Raw genomic sequence first — 18,945 nt, forward strand, 5'->3', positions numbered from 1 at the left:
CCAGAGAGTCTAGAACTGGAATGGCTGCAGTATATCCTGTCCCTAAAGACTTCCAGGGTCTCTCTTGGCTTCTTAGGAGTATACCTAGCAGTGATTAGTTCCTTCCTTCCTCCGGTGTTCTTTACTCTCCCAGCTACAGTATGATTCATGAAAGGCCTGATCAGGACCTTCCCACCAGGGCTTAAATCTACCCCTCAATGGCATGTTAACCTCATCCTGTCCAAGCTCACTAGCCCACCTTTCAACACCATAGCGACTTGTGCCATGTCCACCTATCCACATAGATGGCATTCTTAGTAGCTGTCACCTCAGGTAGGAGGGTCAGTGAGCTCAGAGGTATTATGGTGGACCTTCCTGTTAAAGCGTTTCACAAAGAAAAGATTTCTCTTTGACTACAGTCAAGTTTCTTCAAAGATTGAGTTCCACAACAGTCAAATAATACTTACCTTTATTTTTACCAAAACCTCACACTTCCTCTGAAGACATGAGTTCACTTCTTTGATGTCCGGCAGGCCCTGGTGTTCTAACTACAAAGATACAAGCCTATTGGGAAATGACCCAGACTCTATTGCCATAGCAGATATTGCATGGGCAAGCCATATCATCCCAGAGGATTTCTAAGTGGGTCTCAGGATGCATCTTAAAGTGCTACAAGATATCAAACATTCTTCCCCTTGGGGGTGTCACAGCTCGCTCCATCTCTGTCAGACATTCCACTGCAGAACATCTGCAGAGAGGCCACCTGGAGTTTGATTCGCACATTTGTGACACACTACGCTCTAGTTCATGCCTCAGCTGTTGATATAGTGGTGGGATCAGTAGTGCTGCAAGCATCTTTGCTACCAGCTTCCTCTTACCAGCCTCTAGTCAGAATACTGCTTGCCAATCACCCATGTGTGGAATACTCACAGGGACCATCACTTGAAGTAGTGGAGGTTTCTTACTGTAACGGAGGTTCTTCAAGATGTGTGGTCCCTATCTGTACTCCACTATCCCCCTCCCCTGCCATCTACTATGCTTTGGATCCTGTTGGATTTGCAGAGGTGGAACTGAAGAGGCGTCAACCCCCACTGCCCCTTAAGCCCCTGGTCAGGAGCAAGAGGAGAACTACTGCATGTGTGCGGGCCAACAGACACTGCTTTGAAGAAGTTCTGGACTCGGGCGCATGGCCTGCGTGCGTACCCACATGTGGAATACAGATAGGGACCACTCATCTCAAAGAACCTCCAGTTACAATAAGTAACCTCCCTTTGTGGTTCCTCCTTTAAGCTTGATCAAATTCACTTCAGTTATTAGATTCAAGGCTTACTTAAGATATATTCTGTAAAACTGAAAAGTTACTATTTTCTGATTTTATTTTTACTTACAGCATTGGTATTAAAATCTTTCCTATTGTTTAAATATTTTAGGTTAATTATTTAAGAGCTACTAATTCTTCCTTTAAAAATGAATTATACAATATATTCTAAACAGCTAAATTATAGTGAAATGCCAAGCTGCACCGTAGTTAAGGTTGAGAATATTTTTTTTTCACTTCTTTAAGGTAACAAGCAGAAGTGGGTACCACTTCATTTAGATGATGTAAGACCAGATAGCCAAGAAGGAACAGGCTCTCGAAATAGTTCAAGATCTCAGCCAGAAACAAGCAAAGTAGTGCCATACAACAACAGACGAAACGAGTCAAGAAGTAAGTGGTTTTCAGTCCTAACTCTGGCTTTTACAGTGGTTCCCATCATTGTGGTATCTGAGTGCCTAAGTATAACTTAACATTTTTGTTCATTGAATGTTCGTGTCAGTTAAAGTAAAACACTGATAGAAACTCGGTATGTTGTGAGACTGGATGTTAAAGCCTGTCCATGTGGCCTATTAAGGGCCTTTTTTCTTGACCTACTATTCCAATACTGAGTGTCTCCTGAACAGACTTTAGTAACATGGTTGGTTGTGCAGAAGCTTGACTTTAGTGTTAACGATGCAATAATTTATCTGAAAGAACTAAATTGTAGTTAGTTACTCTGGGTAGTTGAATAGTGAACGGAAAAAAAATTTTTTTTAAACGGTTTAAGATTTTCACTCATGCTGTGTGTGTGTGTGTGTGTACATGCACAAAATTGCAAATAATAAATCACTGCCAAATACATTGTTAACATAGTTAAGGTTGTTGAGCACTGACTCGTGCCCTTTCAGAATGTGAAGAGTGGCCAGACTTAACCTCTCAAACCAGAAAATAAAAAGTTACGGTGATGTCTTACCACACCCCCATACAATCTTAACTCTGACCTTTGAGAGAGGTCCCTGTGAGAGATTAGAGGATGGTACCCTTCTTGAGCCTGTGGAGCACAGCAAAGAGAGTGAAGGTTAGTGTGAGAGGGGGGTAATCTTAAACTTTTCTTGACTAGGATATATGTTGAGTTTAGGTCCAGTTTAGCAAATATGTGTAGGTCGGATTTAGCTAACTCTTGACCACTTTACTGACTCCAGACAAACCACTAAAGACTTGTCAGATGTTAATACCTGTTCATTGTCCTAAGCATTTCCTCGGAGACATCACCTTACCTTCAGTTAGCCCTGACTGAGCCTTATAGTACACTATGATGTATGCCAGAAGACCACTTGACCTCCCCTGAGCCATAACATGGAACAGAGGATGCATGGCAGTGAGAGTGCCAGTGTAGATGTGAAATTCTAGTGAGCACTGAACATGTAAGAGCGCTTGAATGAATTGAAACAAATTTCTATTCCCTAATCTTATTGAAATATCTACTGGAATGTCTGCCTCTGGAGGACACAGTGGCAGTTATTCCACCAACCGTGAAACGCAACAGATATTTTAAAATCTTTAATATATGATATTTTAGAGCTAAAAGGGCCATCTGCTTTAAATCATCTGCTCAGGCCTCCTGCAAATGTGCGTCAGAAAATAGGGATCTAGAAATTTGCGGCTACTAATCCCTAAATCAGTACAGCAAGTGAGAATCACGGAGTGTGTGTCAAGAGGAATGATGGTAGAGAATTGTGTTGGACACAACACAGCAGACGACAGAAAATCACAGATTTTTGTTAAGGGTATGTTAGGTTTGGTTTGGTCCCAGTGCCTACTGCCAGCTCCAGCGGGGCAGAATTAAGGTGCTGGGGGAAAAGTTTCTATATTTCTTAGCTTTGAGGCCTCAGTTTAGCCCTACTTCAGTATTCTAGGAAGGACATGAAGCAGTGCTAAGCCACTTTCACTCTGATAAAGTTTTTGGTAGTGAATTTCCCTTTTGAGAAAGTGGTGATAGTGAGTGAGGCAGAAATGATTAAGGGGTGGTTGTGAGCAGGGCTGTCCCTAGCTATTCTGGGGCCCTACACAGCCCCCCGCCCTCCACGGGGGGGGCTGGCTTGGAGGACAGGGGGGTACCACCCCCAGCACTCACCGGTGGCGTGGCTGGGCTGTTGCAGTTCCCGCTGCTGGTGAGTGCAGGCCTGTCCCTGCTGCACTCCTCGGGGGAGTGGGGGCGGAAAGAGGCAGGGCTGGGGCGGGGCAGAAAGAGGCAAGGGTTTTGGGGAAGGGGTGGATTGGGGGCAGGGCTTGGGCGGAGCAGGGGTGGGAAGAGGCGGGGCTGGGGCAGAGCAGGGGTGGGGGCCATGGGGAAGAGGCAGAGCAGGGGCTGGAGCAGTACGCAGCTGCGCAGGGCACCAGGAAATTGGGTCCCCAAAATTTCCTAGTGCCCTATGCAGCTGCGTACTTTGCTTATGGGTAAGGATGGCCCTGGTTGTGGGGTGGGTACAATGAGGCTCTCTGTACATACCTCTTCACCATTCAGCTACCAGTTCCACCTTCCTCGTGGCTCTCTCCATGCTCTGGTGAGTGTGGATGGATCTGGGGAAAAAGAAAGATGGTGCAACTGTGAGGAGGAGTACTTGTGCCAGCTGGATGCAGAAAGGGGGAGTAGAATGGAACTCCAGAGTCCTTACACCAGATCTGGGTCTAGTGTGTATATGGAGAAGTAGCTGTGCGCACCTGTCTTTAGAGTAGGAGGCTCATGGAGGTGTATATAGTGGCCTATTGGTCTCAATTCAATGTTGTCAGCTGATTCTGGTGGTAATGAATACAGCCTAAAACAAAAGCTCTGAAAGATGTGAACTGCTTAATTCATTGCAGTGGGTGTCTTCATCCTCCCTCCCTTGGGCTCAGTGCTTTTACACCTGTGCTGTCCATGGAGCATGCCTGTTCAGAACTTCGCACTCTGGCCTCAGCATTGTGTGCCTGGTGCTTGTACCAAGCATGCCAGTTCCTATGCCCAGCACATTGCTGGTTTGTCAAGTCTAGTGCTTCTCGGCAGGAGTTCAGCCAACATTTTTGCAATAGACCTCATTTATCCTGGCTGGGATTCTTCCACTGGCCTCTCTGGTCTGACTGTCTCAGTTTGGCAACTAGTGCCTCCTGTCCCATACTACCATACATATCCCAGATACAGTAGTGTCCACCATACTATTCCATGGTGGGATAGGTATATTTATGAGGTGCCAAGCTTCATCAAAATTGCATACACCTCTCACATTTCCAAAAGGAACTGTATTGTGGCTGCAGACACCAAGCAAAGGCACGTTGAGAGCACTAATGTGCATATCATTCAACTCTCCAGAGGAGAGTCATGACCCTTGGGTTCAGGGGACAGTCAGTGCTTGTTCCCCTAAACCACCATTTAGGTACAGTACTGTGGCACTCACGAAGAATTTCCTGCAGAAACATTAGCTTACAGGGAAACAAACTCTAAGTCGAGTTGCTTAAGCTTTTATAGTGCAATAAAGTTTAAATTTTCTAAAATTATCCACGGTAGTGTTAGTAACTGGGCTTGGGAGCAATCAAATTATATACATAGCTGAGAGTTGAAGCCTTATTCTTTTTCTAGCTCTGCGCCAATAAAAATATAAGAATCTGAACATTTTATAAATGGCTCTCTTTTGGAAGAGGAGGCACTATATCTCAGGAATCTCTTGACCTAAGTTTGGACCACAAAGTCTGCTCCAGGCCCCCTTGTGGTACATCTGTCTTCAAGACACTGTTCGTATGTCACAGGTTTGCTCACAGAGATGCCCTTGGGACTGTCACCTGACATGCTGGAATCACCTCTGAGCCCGTTTTTCCTGCCAGCTTGGGATTCCAGAACCCTGCCTTGTTGAGCCGGACACGCTAGTCTTCTGCAACACAGACCCAGGTCTGGTCCACGCCCCCCAAAGCTGCAGACTTTAACCAAAAACTGCTCAGCAGGTCACCCAGCTCCAGCACCTAGACACCCAATTCCCAATGGGATCCAAACCCCAAATCCTTTTTACTCTGTATAAAGCTTATACAGGATAAACTCATAAATTGTCTGACCTCTGTAACACTGGTGGAGAGATGTGCAAAGCTGTTTGATCCCCCAGGTATTAATCACTTACTCTGGGTTAATTAATAAACAAAAGTGATTTTATTAAGTATAAAAAGTACGATTTAAGTGGTTTCAAATAATAACAGACAGAACAAAGTAAGTGACCAAGCAAAAACACGCAAGTCTAAGCCTAATACATTAAGAAACTGATACAGGTTATATCTCACCCTCAGAGATGTTCCAATAAGCTTCTTTCACAGATTAGACTCCTTCCTAGACTGGGCCTAATCCTTTCCCCTGGTACAGTCCAGCTCAGGTGGTAACTAGGGTTTTTCTCATGACTGGCAGCCCCCTTTGTTCTGTTCCATCCCCTTCTATAACTTTGTCACAAGGCGGGAATCTTTTATCTCTGGGTCTCCCCCTCCCCCCCCCTTCAAAATGGAAAAGTACCGGATTTAAGATGGATTCCAGTATTATGTGACATGGTCACATGTCCTATGAGACCTTATTCTTCATTACCCAGAGGCTGGCTGGCATGCACCAGGGAAGGTTTGCAAGTAAACAGAGCCCTTTACAGGCAATTGTCCTAGTCAGTGGGAGCCATCCAGGTTCCAAACCACTATTAATGGCCCACACTTTGCATAATTACAGTAGTACCCCAGAGTTATACTTCATATTCCTAGTTTCAGATATAAGAATGATATATTCATACAAATAGGATGAACACACTCAGTAGATTATAAGCTTTGGAATGATACCTTACAAGACACCTTTTGCATAAAGCATATTCCAGTTATATTTTATTCACGCTCATTAGCATATTTCCATAAAATATATGGAGTGCAACGTCACACCGTATATGTGAATTTTAGAGCAATTTGAATGTTACAGCTGCCCCATAGGGAGCTGATTTTATCTGCAGAACGCCTTGGTCAAATGATCCCAAACTTTCACTGCTAACTTTATCCCTAGTCATGATGAGGTATGGACATTTTCAGAATAATCTGAGTGTGAATGTAGATTTGAGACCACTTAGAAATATTAGCTGTTTAGAGAGCTCATATTCCAACTAAATTAATACAACAACCCTAGAGCCCTGATGATGCAGTACAGTTTCCAAGAGAATCCGAGTGTGCCTGTGGACTTTAAAACATTTCAAAATATTGTTAAAGAGCGAATGTTAGCCTTAAATATGGAATGGCTAAGGCCAATCATAAGTTTTTGTTTTGAAATCAGTTATACTTGAAAATCACTTCCTTCTTTACTAGTCAGCTTCTGTGATGTTTGACTTACTCTTTACAGTGCAAACTGATGTACCTAATACCCATGGAATAATTCTCTGAGGTTATTTATTCATGGTGGAACCTCTCAATTGATTGTCTATACAGTACTTTTTTTTTTTTCTTTGAAAGCTTGGCGCCGTGATAGAGAGAAGAGAGATGACCATGATGAAGTTTCCAGTGTGAGAAGTGAGGGTGGCAACATTCGAGGATTCTTTAGAGGCAGAGGAAGAGGGCGTGGCAGAGGAAGAGGGCGTGGCAGAGGAAACCCTCGAAGTATGAGAGTAGATGTTAAAGATGGAAAATATAACTTAATATTAAGATTTAAACATTTAAGTTGTACAACTCTCCCTTGCCACAAATCAAATCCTGTATATAAATCCATGTGGTTTGCATGTCACATTGCAAGTAGTATATCTTGAACACTTTTTACCTAGAACAGATACTGAATGCCTGTTGCACAAATAATACAGTTTGTTTATATCCCTTACAATATTTTTGTATTAGATTTTTCTCTTTATCTTAAATTCTTTTCCTTCCCCTTACTCTTCACGCCATTCTTTTTGAAGTGAACTATGAGTATTCGTATGGTTACCAAGAACTATATGGTGAAAGGACCAATCAGCCATTTCAACCAGACCTTAATAGTAGTATGATGTATTACTATGACGATGGAACAGGAGTACAAATGTATTCTGTGGATGAAGCACTGCTCAAAGAATACATTAAACGTCAAATGTAAGTACACTGCATAATGTATGAATTTTATTTTTAGACAAAAGTCAGGAATCTACTTAAGATAAAATTCATTTCAAACAACGTTTGACCTCTCAGTCTCCAGTGTACTATGTAAGTAGCGCTGAAGATACTAGCTACCAACCATTTGAGGTTTATTCATTACTAGTAAATATCTGCTTAATTATGCTGAGTAGTGGGGTGAAAAAACCCTGAATATCTGAGAAGTGGGAACTTTGAAAAAGATCTTCAATCTTCCGGCACTGTAGTCTGCCTTTAATCCATGTACCTTCCTTATTTATGGTACATATCCTCCTTTACTTGGTCTTGAAGTTGAAGTATGGATGTCTGTCTGCTTGTCCTTTAGAGTACTGTTGGTCTGTTAGCACGTAAGACTCTTTCCTGGGTATGTAGCTCAAGTTTCTGAAGGGACTTTTCCCCCATTTGTTCTCAATTTCTTTTAAAAACAATCTTTTCAGCTCTGTATTTTATCAGTGTGTTTCACCTCAAAGAACCAAATAAGAATATGTTTTTAAATGAGCCATATACTTGATTTTTCAATAATCTGAAATACTTACTTTCTCATGTACACCATTAAGGAGCGAGAAACTATTTGGAAGGCTGATTGTCGCAAAGAGGCATATCATGCAAAATCCTGGAACACGCTAAGTCACTACAGAAAAGGGACATTTTCCACCACTGGCTGATATTCTACATTTGCCAGTGGCATTCTCTGTGATGCTTTTGTGGTGGATTATATTGCCCTTGTATTCCATGAAGCGATTTGCTTATTTTACTCTGGCTTCTTTTGTAACAGTTGATGCAAAAAAAAATCTTTTTTTGAAGAATAAGGCCTCTTTAAGGGCAGAAAGAATCTGACATATGGCTCTCAACTTCAAGCCTATATTGCAATCTTTTTGTAACTCTTGCTGCCAGGCCCCTCTGAGACCTGACAGTGGACGTGCAGCTCCTTATCAGAATAATCGGCCTCCACTGTCCTCAAGATAAGTGAGGGAGGAGCACAGACACTCCACGGTTGGTCAGATTTCTGGGCATGCAGTGTCCAGGTCTCCTAAGGTAGGACACATTGATGTCTCCCTTGATGCTCAGCAAAATGTCACACATTGGTCACATCTGACTTCTGATGTTGTTTGTATTTTCTTTTAGCACAAGATGTTGGCAAGTGTCAGTTAAAGCCTTAAGATGGCTGGTTAACCAGAGTCATTGGTCACCTGGCCTGTTCAAACTCTTTAAGATTCATTGGTTATAGAATTTGCGTTTCACAAGAGATACTGTTGAGCAGGTTTAGAATAGAACTTCTTCATTTTTTCCCCTCATTTCAAATGGTTCTGGGAATCTGTGAGGTTCCATAATCTTTTCCTTTCTCATTGTATTTGAACAAAGGGATGGAAAGCTACCTTTCTTCCTCAATTATTTTTTAAATGTCATCTAAATGGAAGTGTTTAACCTTCTGCTTCTGATATTTTTCTAATTATAAATTATGAAAGCTAGAATGCGAAAGAGGGAAGTCCAAGCAAAATAAACTTGTACAGAATGTTTAGCCCTCCAGAGAGGAGTTCTTTTTGGAGTCCAAGGAAGTAAGGATATTTTGGACAAATAAGGTTGTATCCTTATATATAAATGAGTTTTAGAACTATTAACCTCTTAATATGAAAAATGTTAAATCTATTTCTGAGAACAAAAATGTCGAGTGATTTTATACATGTAACGGGGACCAACTTGATTGGGGAGAAGGATTATTATAGGTATGTATATTAACATTTGTTTTAAAGCAAATGTGACTAAGTATATACTGCATCAGACTTAGTTCAGACATTATGTTGATTCTTCAAAAATGCTTTGGTTCACATCGAAAAGTAGATTACATTTCAAGTTATCACAGGAGTATATCCAAACTTACATCTCTGGAGGGGAGGGAAAATAAGTTCAAAAGACTTTAGAGAAAGACAGGAAGAACATAAAAATAAACATTTTCATTAGTCAGAGGGGTAGCCGTGTTAGTCTGGATCTGTAAAAGCAGCAAAGAGTCCTGTGGCACCTTATAGACTAACAGACGTATTGGAGCATAAGCTTTCGTGGGTGACGAAATGCATCTGATGAAGTGGGTATTCACCCACGAAAGCTTATGCTCCAATACATCTGTTAGTCTATAAAGTGCCATAGGACTCTTTGCTGCATGTTCATTAATGTTCTTTCAAATTCCCTTTTCCAGATCGGTGGATACCAGTAAAGTAGTTAAGAGTTTGAGTCAACTTCAGTTTCCTTTATTCATTCTTGCTTTTGGAACTTGGGAGATTAGGTTGAACACATCTCGGGTTTTACCTGTACCTTATAGTTGTAAAGGTAACAGTTTAGTTAACAGTGTTGGCGTGTCTGTAGTTGTTTGTCTTTCATCTGGGAAAAGTACGTTAGGATTTCAGAATAGCATGTGGAATATTACTGGGGGGAATAAAGGTTGGGTCCTATTCAGTTGTGCATAGGGACTTCATTGATCAAAGTTTACTTTGCTTACAGCATGCTGAAGAAGTTCCTGCTTTTCAGGCAAAAAGAGCCGTAAAGACTCTTCTGTGCTGGTTCAGACTTTTAAGTGGTGGCTTACATTTCTTCCAGTTCTGAAGTTTTCTGACTGGTCTCTGCTGGAGTTAAGTCTTTCATGAAGAGTGCTAGCTCTTCAAGCTTCTTTGGTACTGAAGGCTATGAAGAAAGAATAAATTGGGTTTCTCCTTTACAGCTCAGAGTCAATGGTGACATTGCGGTCCCTTTTTGGTACCTTCTGTCTTGAGTCCAACTTCATGAGAGGCTTTCATCTACATTAATGCCTTACCTTTTCAGCATTCAGATCCTCTCAGCATTCTACTCTCAACTCCCTCTTTTCCTAAAGTATCCAATTCCTAAAGGACCCCACATTCATACAAGGTATCTTCCACTGTAAGAAATTAGGGAGCATGTAAACAGTCTCACGCAGGATCTGTCTGAGGGGTCCTGCTGTTTGGTAGTCATTGCCAGTTTGAGCTTCCATACCTCTTCCAGGATGTCTTCAGGTTTATATCTTTCTGTAGTGGCTCCCAATTATAATTCCTTCATTCCTTTTACACCATCATTTGATTTGGTAGAACTTGACATCTTGGGATCATTTCATAAAGCAACTTAATCACCCTAGAGACTTTCCTCTTCCCTCAACCTATCCCTCCCCTGACCTGGGGTAGCTAGACAGCCTGTTGCACCTCTTTTTTTTCCTCCCACATCTCACGCTCTTTATTTATACCCTTTATTTTTGAAGAACTTAACTTTTGCCAAGTACCCTTGGGAGCATTCAGGCACTACGCCTCAGTGTACTGAACAATGGAAAGTGTGTTTTTTCTGCTTCTTTTTTTCTCACCTGAGCTTGCATGAAGATATGATCTAGACTGCATGCCTGTGCTTGTGCCTTCACCCTAGGATAGGGCACCTAAAGATTCTGATCTGCTGGGTACCTGAGTAGGAGAAAAAGATACAGATCAGGATGGAGATATTGATACCACTATATGGGGAATCATCCACATGAATGCTGAGAGAATACCATTACCCTCTCATCCATGTAAGAAGGAGAAAAGAAGGATCAGAAAAGGAATATTACTTTTCTTTTTTGCTTTTGTCATTCATTTATGCTAGTTGGGTGAATGAGAAATGAGGCCTCAATTATACTTTGGATGAATGTACTGTACTGATCACGTTAAAGTACTGTTTTATTTGGTTTATTTGATTACCTAGTCTGTTTTTAGAGTAACAGCCGTGTTAGTCTGTATTCGCAAAAAGAAAAGGAGTACTTGTGGCACCTTAGAGACTAACCAATTTATTTGAGCATGAACTTTCGTGAGCTACATCCGATGAAGTGAGCTGTAGCTCACGAAAGCTCATGCTCAAATAAATTGGTTAGTCTCTAAGGTGCCACAAGTACTCCTTTTCTAGTCTGTTTTTGTAACTTTTAGCTCATAAGTAACAAACACACAGTGATAAATATCAATCTTTTTGATAGTAAAATATACCAAATTTTGTAATAAAGATTTTGACAAGGATGAACTTGGATTAAAAATAATTAAAGAAACTATACCCTACACTGGGCTCACATTTACATGTTTCTCTCTCCAGTGAGTATTATTTCAGCACAGAAAATTTGGAAAGAGACTTTTTTCTGAGGAGAAAGATGGACCAACAAGGATTCTTGCCGATTTCTTTAATTGCCAGCTTCCATCGTGTGAAAGCTCTGACTACAAATGTTAACTTAATTTTAGAGGTAAAGTGATTTAAATGCATGTACACAATTTTGCATAGTTTTAAAATTTATTACAAATCTTGAAAACCCCATTCACCTATTTGCAAGTGGCGGGCTGTAAGTGTTTCTTGTTGAGTGTGGCTGGCCTAAACAATCAATTTCTTCAGAATATAATTTTTTTTTTAAAAAAAGTTGCCAGCCAATTAAGGCTACACCAAGAACCTTCCAGCTGTTAACAGTATAAACTGATGCAGTGCTGTCTGTTAGCAGATGGCATTGCTGCTACTCATAGCTTTGCCAAGAAGTGGCAAAGTAAAACTAACAAAAGGGCTTCACTATTGCTTTTCAGAAATCTGTGGGCAGTAGTGAAACTGTCAGTTATGTCTGTTTCACATTGCTGTTGGCAAAGCTGCATAGCAATAGGTAGACAAGTATTCACAAAGTGGGGAAAATTTCAAAAAACAGACTGGAGGAGGTGCAGGGTAGTAGAAACTTTCCTCTCCCCTTCTTGCAGCAGCCAAGAGTCTGGGAGAAGGTTAGAGGACTGAAGAGCCCTTCCTTTTCATGCCTCCCCTTCAGCATCCAGGAAGCATTCTAGAGGGTGAAGACCAGAATGATGCTTCTCGCAGCAGCTGGTGGGGTTGTGTGGTGAGCTTCAGATTTATCAGATACCTACTATCAGAGACTGATCCAAAAGATGGAGTGCCAAGCCAGAGAAAGCACCTTAGTAGAAATCACTGTAGCATGAGGTAGCCTGGAAACTGCACTGCTCACTGGTGCTAAACCTTATTGGTATGTTCTCTCCTCCCCACCCACCTCCAGTCTAGTAGACCTCCAATCAGTTAGTCCTCCAGCTACTAGGTGTTTGTCAATCTATGCTAACAAGAATTGGGTTACACTGATAAGGATCCAATAAGTAGACCACAAATGGAAAAGTTTTTTAATTCTTTGAGTGACCGCTACACATTCCCACTTTGGGATGTGCCAGCAGTGCAGCTCTGATGGTGGAACGATTCATAGCCATACCCACTGGAGCATTCTTGCACTCCTTCCTGCCCCCACCTTCACTGTGCGTATTCTGAGGATGAGGCTATAAAGTAGGTGGCACTCCAGCTGTCTGTCTGTCCCAATCACAGTTGCAAACAGATTGGAACCTTTCCAGGTCCACTTTTTCAAGTAACTCCGTGCTGTTAGCTAGTTTTAGGAGTAGTTTAATTGTTTTATTTAATTGAAATGTGTTTTGTTTTACAATTATCAGGATACTTATAGGTTCTGCGCCCCAGGGTGGTTTCCCATATTCTGAGGCAGATCTGAAGGGAAGGTGGCCAGGATTTAAGATGTGCCTCTTCACCTATTGTCTTTTCTCCATCACTCTTACGAGGTGTCTCATATGGTATCCTAGGGACATTTTCCTTTCCAGTGCACAGTATGCAGGACTTTTACTCCAAGAGCCCGTAAGGAGTGTCAAAATCTGCTCCAAGCCTTCCTGCTGCAGGAGGTCCTATAGACCAAGTCCTCTAGTGCTGATGAATCTCGTTCCAGGAGTAAAGAGTGGCCTGCATTGGCCCCCATTCTTTTGGGAACTAAGAGGCAGCATCCTAATTTTCTGTTCAAGATACCATCCTCTGATCCAGGAAGCAGGGTGGTAAAGCCCTTGGTACCAAAGGAGTCTCATTCCTAATGTAGTGGAATGGTCCAGGTGTCAGTCTCAGCAGAGCTAATCGTGTTAGGAGTACCCTTGAATCCAGTACTTCTGGTTTCAGTACCCCTGTCGGTAGGTCCAGTCACTGTTCCAAGTTGCTCTTATTCCTCTGGATTGTGTCCTATAACAGCCTTAGATCCTAGACCGAAGCCTAAGGTTGCTGGACAGGGTAAATCCCTAAAAGCATGTTATACTCTTTCTGTAACGAGTGCTACCATTCTGAATGTCTGGTCCGATGCATCTGTGCTGTCAGTAGGACAAGTTGGATCTGCAAATCCTAAACAGGAAAAGTCTTCCTTCCAAAGGAAAAGATCCTTAAAAACTCAATATGTCATTATCAGACTTCAGGGGAACTCCAACTCGACCATAATGTTCTTCCTCAGGCTCAGCTGGCTTCAACAATCTATATAACTCCATATGCTCATTTCAGAATGAGAGCTCTGTAACAGGCTAATGAAAAATTACCTGCCAAGTTCAGACAGCATGTCCTTAAGTTATTTCTCCCAAAAGAGGAGCTCCCGTCTCTTACATGATGGACACAGTCAACATCCTGAAAGGAGTGGCATTCGAGCCTCCACTCCTATCAGCAACTACCAGTTGGATGCGTCCACTCTGGAATGGGAGTGCACTTCAATGACCTAATAACCCACAGTCATTGGAAGCACTTTGAAAAACAGCTACATATTAGTGTACTAGAGTTGAAGGCAGTCAGTCTAGCTCTCAGATCATTTCTGCCTCACAAGACAAAGTACTCACTGACAATTCAACAAGTAAGTTTCAGTGTGAACAAACGGGGAGGAGCTCATTCCTCACAACTATGTAAAGATGTTACAGTGCTACAGAGCTGGTCCATCCCTCATATTTAACTGACAGCTCTTCACCTAATGGAAAAAAACAAGTTGGTGGATTATCTCTGCAGAAACAAAGAGGAGTTAACAAAGGAGCTGGTCTCTAAATACATCAGTTGCAAAGAAAATCTTCACTTTCTGGCATCATCCAAAAGTAGATCTGGTGACAATGAGACACGATGCCAGACACCTGAGCTTCTGCTCCATTTCAGATTCATTCCTACTCAGCTGGAGAATAGGTCTTTTTCCATACCTTTACCCATTTTCCTTTTAATCCAAAGAATAAAACGGAAGATAAAACCAGAATAATTCTGGTTGCTCAAGCGTGGTCAAGACAAAAGTGCTTTCCAGATCTCCTTCACCTCTTCAAGGTGTATTATACTATTCTCTACCAGTGACCACAGATCTGTTATCCTCAGCAGGATGGCTGGATTTTGATATAGACCTGTGGTACACCTGGCAGCAAGGTCTGTAGGACACTCTCACTGATTTAGAGAGCCTGTTTGTCAGAGGTACAGCACATCCTGGTAAACTCCAGTAAGCAATCTACTCGTAAGTGCTATTACTCTTAAGTGGAGAAGGTCTATGAAAGGTATAGTGTTAAAGGTCTATGAAGGGTTTTAAAGGTTTATGAAGGGTATAGTGCCAGTCAAGGATTCCACGTCATCATGGGACCTTAACTTAGTCCTTACTCAACTTATGAGACCATCATCTCAAACTGAGTGCTTAGTGTTTTATCGATCAATCAAAACAGCATTCATTGTAGCAATAACATCTGCCAGAAGCATAAGCGAACTACAAGCCTTGAAGGTAGAGCCATTGTTCAGTTTTCTACAGAAACAGTGTTCCTTTGTCTACATTCAAAATTTCTGCCCAAGGTGGTAAATGTCTTCCTCTTAACTAGTCAGTCTACCAGTCTTTTTCCCAGATTTCTTGCACATTCAGATTAATCAAAACTGTGCACATCAGATGCTAAATAGGCAGTAGCCTTCTATCTGAAAAAGAACTAGACTTTCTAAAGTCCTCAGATCACTTTATTTTTTACAGAGATAATCGTTATAGGCAATCTTATCACAATGCTTCTCCAAATGGGTTAGACTAAATATGGAGGAGAGTTGCAAACTAGCTTCTGCCGCTCTTCCTGCAAGGGTGAGGGTACACTCCATTAGGGCTAAGTCAGTTTCTATAGTAAGGCTTAAACATATTCTCATTATTGAAATCTGAAGAGTTGCAACAGAGTGCTCTGTACACATTTACGAAATGTTATCTGCTTGATTTAGGTCTTGATATGTGATGTGCATTTGGTAGGGCAGTACTCACTGTTGAAATAGGATGCAGTGTACCATTTTCTTCAGTTGACAGTACTGCTTATCAAACTACCCTAAGAGTGGGACTGTGTAGAGGTCACTCAAAGAAGAAATGAAGGTTACTCCCCTGTAACTGGAGTTCTTCAAGATGGAATCTACACATTCACACTCCCCTCCCACCTTCCTCTCTACTTCAGACTCCTAATTAAAATCTTGGACCTAAGAAAGCAGTGGAAGGAACTTAGCTGACCAGAGGGCCATGTCCCCTTTTATACTTTTGCCCTCAGAACATTCAGGAACAATGAAGAGAAGGATTGGGGGAGGTGTGAGAGCTCTTCAGTGGGCACTGCTACAAGAAGGTTTCATTATGAGTTGTATTGCTAGCGCTTCCCAAAAGCGTGAATGTGTGGAGTCCATCTTGAAGAACTGCAGTTTCAGGTTAGTAACTTTCATTTTACTAGAGCAATTGCTCCAAAGCATTTGCTATAATTAAGGTTGCAAAATGGTTTTCATTGATCCTCGGTTTAAAATTTCTCATAATATTCAGAAAACTCCTTTTGTGCTAAAACTTTCCATGCTCGGTTTCTTGGTTTCCTTTTGGGGCAGAAGGGGAAGAATTGAGCTAATTCTGAGCCATGTTTGGTTGAATATCTTTTTTAACAACTTTTTTTGTGGGGGTGGAGGGAACTGAGTAAACTTTAAGTTGAAATTTTGCATGTAAATGGTGCTCACTGAGAGGAGTACCGTCTTCGTAGATTTCAAAACAGTTGGTTTTGATTAGGTATGAAGGTTTAACATGCATACTGTTAAAACATTTAAGTTGTAACGTACTTACTTCACAAGAGATTCATTGAAAATGTGCCTGCAGCTAAATAGGAACTGGTTGGAAACTTACTGTCAACTTATACCTGTTTCGAATGATCTTTCTTTAAAAACAAACGTGAAATCTTTCATACATAAAGTTGTTCAATTAAAATTGAAGTCACAAAATGAAATGTAAGGGATTCTAGTAAGTGTAAAATAAGGATTTAAAGTTTCAGGTACTTCACCATCTGAGTCATCCTGCCAGTTTTTGTGATTGTAGAATCACACATTTTAAATTTGATTTTTTTTTAAGAATATGCAAAAATAGAACAGTGCAATAATTGAAAAATTTTGTTATAGTAATTTAAATATAGGCATCAGGATAAAGGAATGCAAATAGATCTTGTAATTTCATATTTTTAGCTTTTTTTTAACCTGGCTCAGACATGATGGCATTACTAAAAACATTTTTAGATTACAATTTTAACTAACATACACTGATCTTATGGTCATGCTCTGGACCTTTCTTGTGGTGTTTTTTTTTTTTAAATTCCCATTCTTAAACTTTCTCTTCTCTGTTGCTGTGTTAAAGAGCCCAACCAACATGAGAAAATGTGCATTTCATTCCTCAGCCTCCATAGTCAAAGTAGACAAACGGGAAGGATCACCTCCTGTAAATTTCTATTTATTTTTCATCATAGTCATTACTGGTAATAGTCGGTATGAATTGGATCAAGTATGATTAAGCTGGCTGTATTCTGTTAAGGTTTCAACAGCACTATACACCTACTATTTGTGATATGAACAATAATACTCTTAAGATAAGTTTCAGAGTAACAGCCGTGTTAGTCTGTATTCACAAAAAGAAAAGGAGTACTTGTGGCACCTTAGAGACTAACCAATTTATTTGAGCATGAGCTCTCGTGAGCTACAGCTCACTTCATCGGATGCATCCGATGAAGTGAGCTGTAGCTCACGAAAGCTCATGCTCAAATAAATTGGTTAGTCTCTAAGGTGCCACAAGTACTCCTTTTCTTTTTACTCTTAAGATAAAGTAGACAAAATGTCCTGTAAATCAGTGATTCTCAAACTTATTTAATCAGGCCACCCTTCTTTGTGTCTGTAGTCATTTATGCGCGCTCGCTCTCTCTCTTCCTTCCCCCCCCCAACCACCACAAGTACATATTTTGCCACCCAACTCAGAAGTGTACATTGATATCACTTTTCACAGCAGATTTAGCACCCCATTGCAACCTTTACTTCTGCGCTGCTGCCGCCATTCCAAGGCTGACAGCCAGAGCCCCCACCGCTTCCCGGTGAGGGATTGAGTGGGAGGGAAGAAGAGCTTGAGCTCTGGCTGCCTCCCAGGGAAGGATTGGGGTGGGGAGGGAGGAAATCCTGAGCCCAGGTGGCGGGGTTCTGGCTGTCCCCATTATCCCTGCCTCCTAGGTGTGCACGGTTCTTTTGCACAAGCCCCAGCCACTCAGGGCTGACAGCCAAAAAAAGAAGAAGAAAAAAAAGCACACCACTCATGCCTCCATTGACACATTCCTTCACCTCCTTTGGGAGGCCTACCCCATAGTTTGAGAACTGGTGCTATAAAGCATATAGTATATTAAAAGATGCTAAGTTTACAGTTGGAAGATTAACTCTTACTTCCCTGATTTTATGTGTAACTTAGTGTTACATTTAACTAAATGTATTTGTATTTTCTGAACTACACCAGCATAGTTAAAGCAGGGAAAAAAAAACACCACCTCTAGTGTTGTTTCTATATATAGATTATTTCAATTTTGTGAAGCAAAATAAAGCTATATTGGAATAAAGTGCCTTTATAACAGTGTAATTGTCTGCACATGGGGCTTTTACCAGCATAACTTTGTCAGCAAAAAAGTCACACCCCTTAGCAACATAGGTCAGTCGACTTTTAAGTGTAGACCATGCCTCAAAGTGCTTTCTTACATGGAAGGTAGGAAATGTAAATCTTAAATATGCTTAGTCTTGTTTGATGAAAAAGAAAGAGACCGGAGTCCTTGTATCACTGAACTGCTTAAAACACTTTAAGTATTAGTGACCCAGTCCAGGGAAGTTCTGTCCAGTTGTTAGTGAGAAGAAAATGCCTTTATGGGGCATAGGCAAATGGTGCTCTAGGCTGAGGGGAGGAATTCTAAGGGTCCATCAAATGAGATCCGTTCTGGGTTGAGGACATAGTTCTTCCTAGAGTCCAATGCTGACTTCTGCTATGGCGAGAGGACTGTCATCTCACTACTCTGTGAAGGACTAAGACCTTGCCATGAAATTATATTTGTGTATACAATAAAAAGTATTCTCGACTTGCAAAAATCAGATGTTCTGTGGGACGTTGAAATCACACACAGTGTCTAGCCACTTCGCACCATTGTCTCACGGCAGTCCAACATCCAGGAACTATGGATTGAAGGGAAAAGAGGCAGAAGACTACTCACAAGCACTAAAAATGTAGGGCAAAATATACTACAGTACTTTCTTAAATAACTGTAGGTCCTGTGGGAACTAAAAGTTACAGAAATTCCCATAACATCACTGTATCGCCACCTCAAATGTTTTTTTTTAAATATGAATCAGACCCTCAAAAATCATAATTGGCTTAAAGTGAGATTTTTTTAAAA

The 18,945-nt window shown here is 41.3% G+C and overlaps 1 protein-coding gene and 1 long non-coding RNA gene across 3 annotated transcripts in view; one reads left to right on the plus strand and one right to left on the minus strand.

The window, feature by feature from the left end:
- The window catches only part of LARP1B (La ribonucleoprotein 1B), a 103,402-nt gene that overhangs the window by 47,745 nt on the left and 36,712 nt on the right, over window positions 1-18,945 (plus strand). For both annotated transcript variants that reach the window (XM_048847303.2, XM_048847304.2), the window contains 4 exons: window positions 1,544-1,687; window positions 6,761-6,904; window positions 7,198-7,366; window positions 11,513-11,657. In XM_048847303.2, coding sequence (XP_048703260.2) covers window positions 1,544-1,687; window positions 6,761-6,904; window positions 7,198-7,366; window positions 11,513-11,657 — 602 coding nt within the window. The remainder of the gene's footprint in view (window positions 1-1,543; window positions 1,688-6,760; window positions 6,905-7,197; window positions 7,367-11,512; window positions 11,658-18,945) is intronic.
- Window positions 2,275-10,855, minus strand: LOC142071861 (uncharacterized). Its single transcript, XR_012668080.1, has 3 exons — window positions 10,764-10,855; window positions 3,786-3,856; window positions 2,275-2,327 (listed from the first exon to the last, which is right to left on the minus strand). It is a non-coding gene; the product is annotated as an uncharacterized LOC142071861 (long non-coding RNA).

The sequence above is a fragment of the Caretta caretta genome, chromosome 4, assembly GCF_965140235.1.
Source record: "Caretta caretta isolate rCarCar2 chromosome 4, rCarCar1.hap1, whole genome shotgun sequence".
NCBI lineage: Eukaryota > Metazoa > Chordata > Testudines > Cheloniidae > Caretta > Caretta caretta.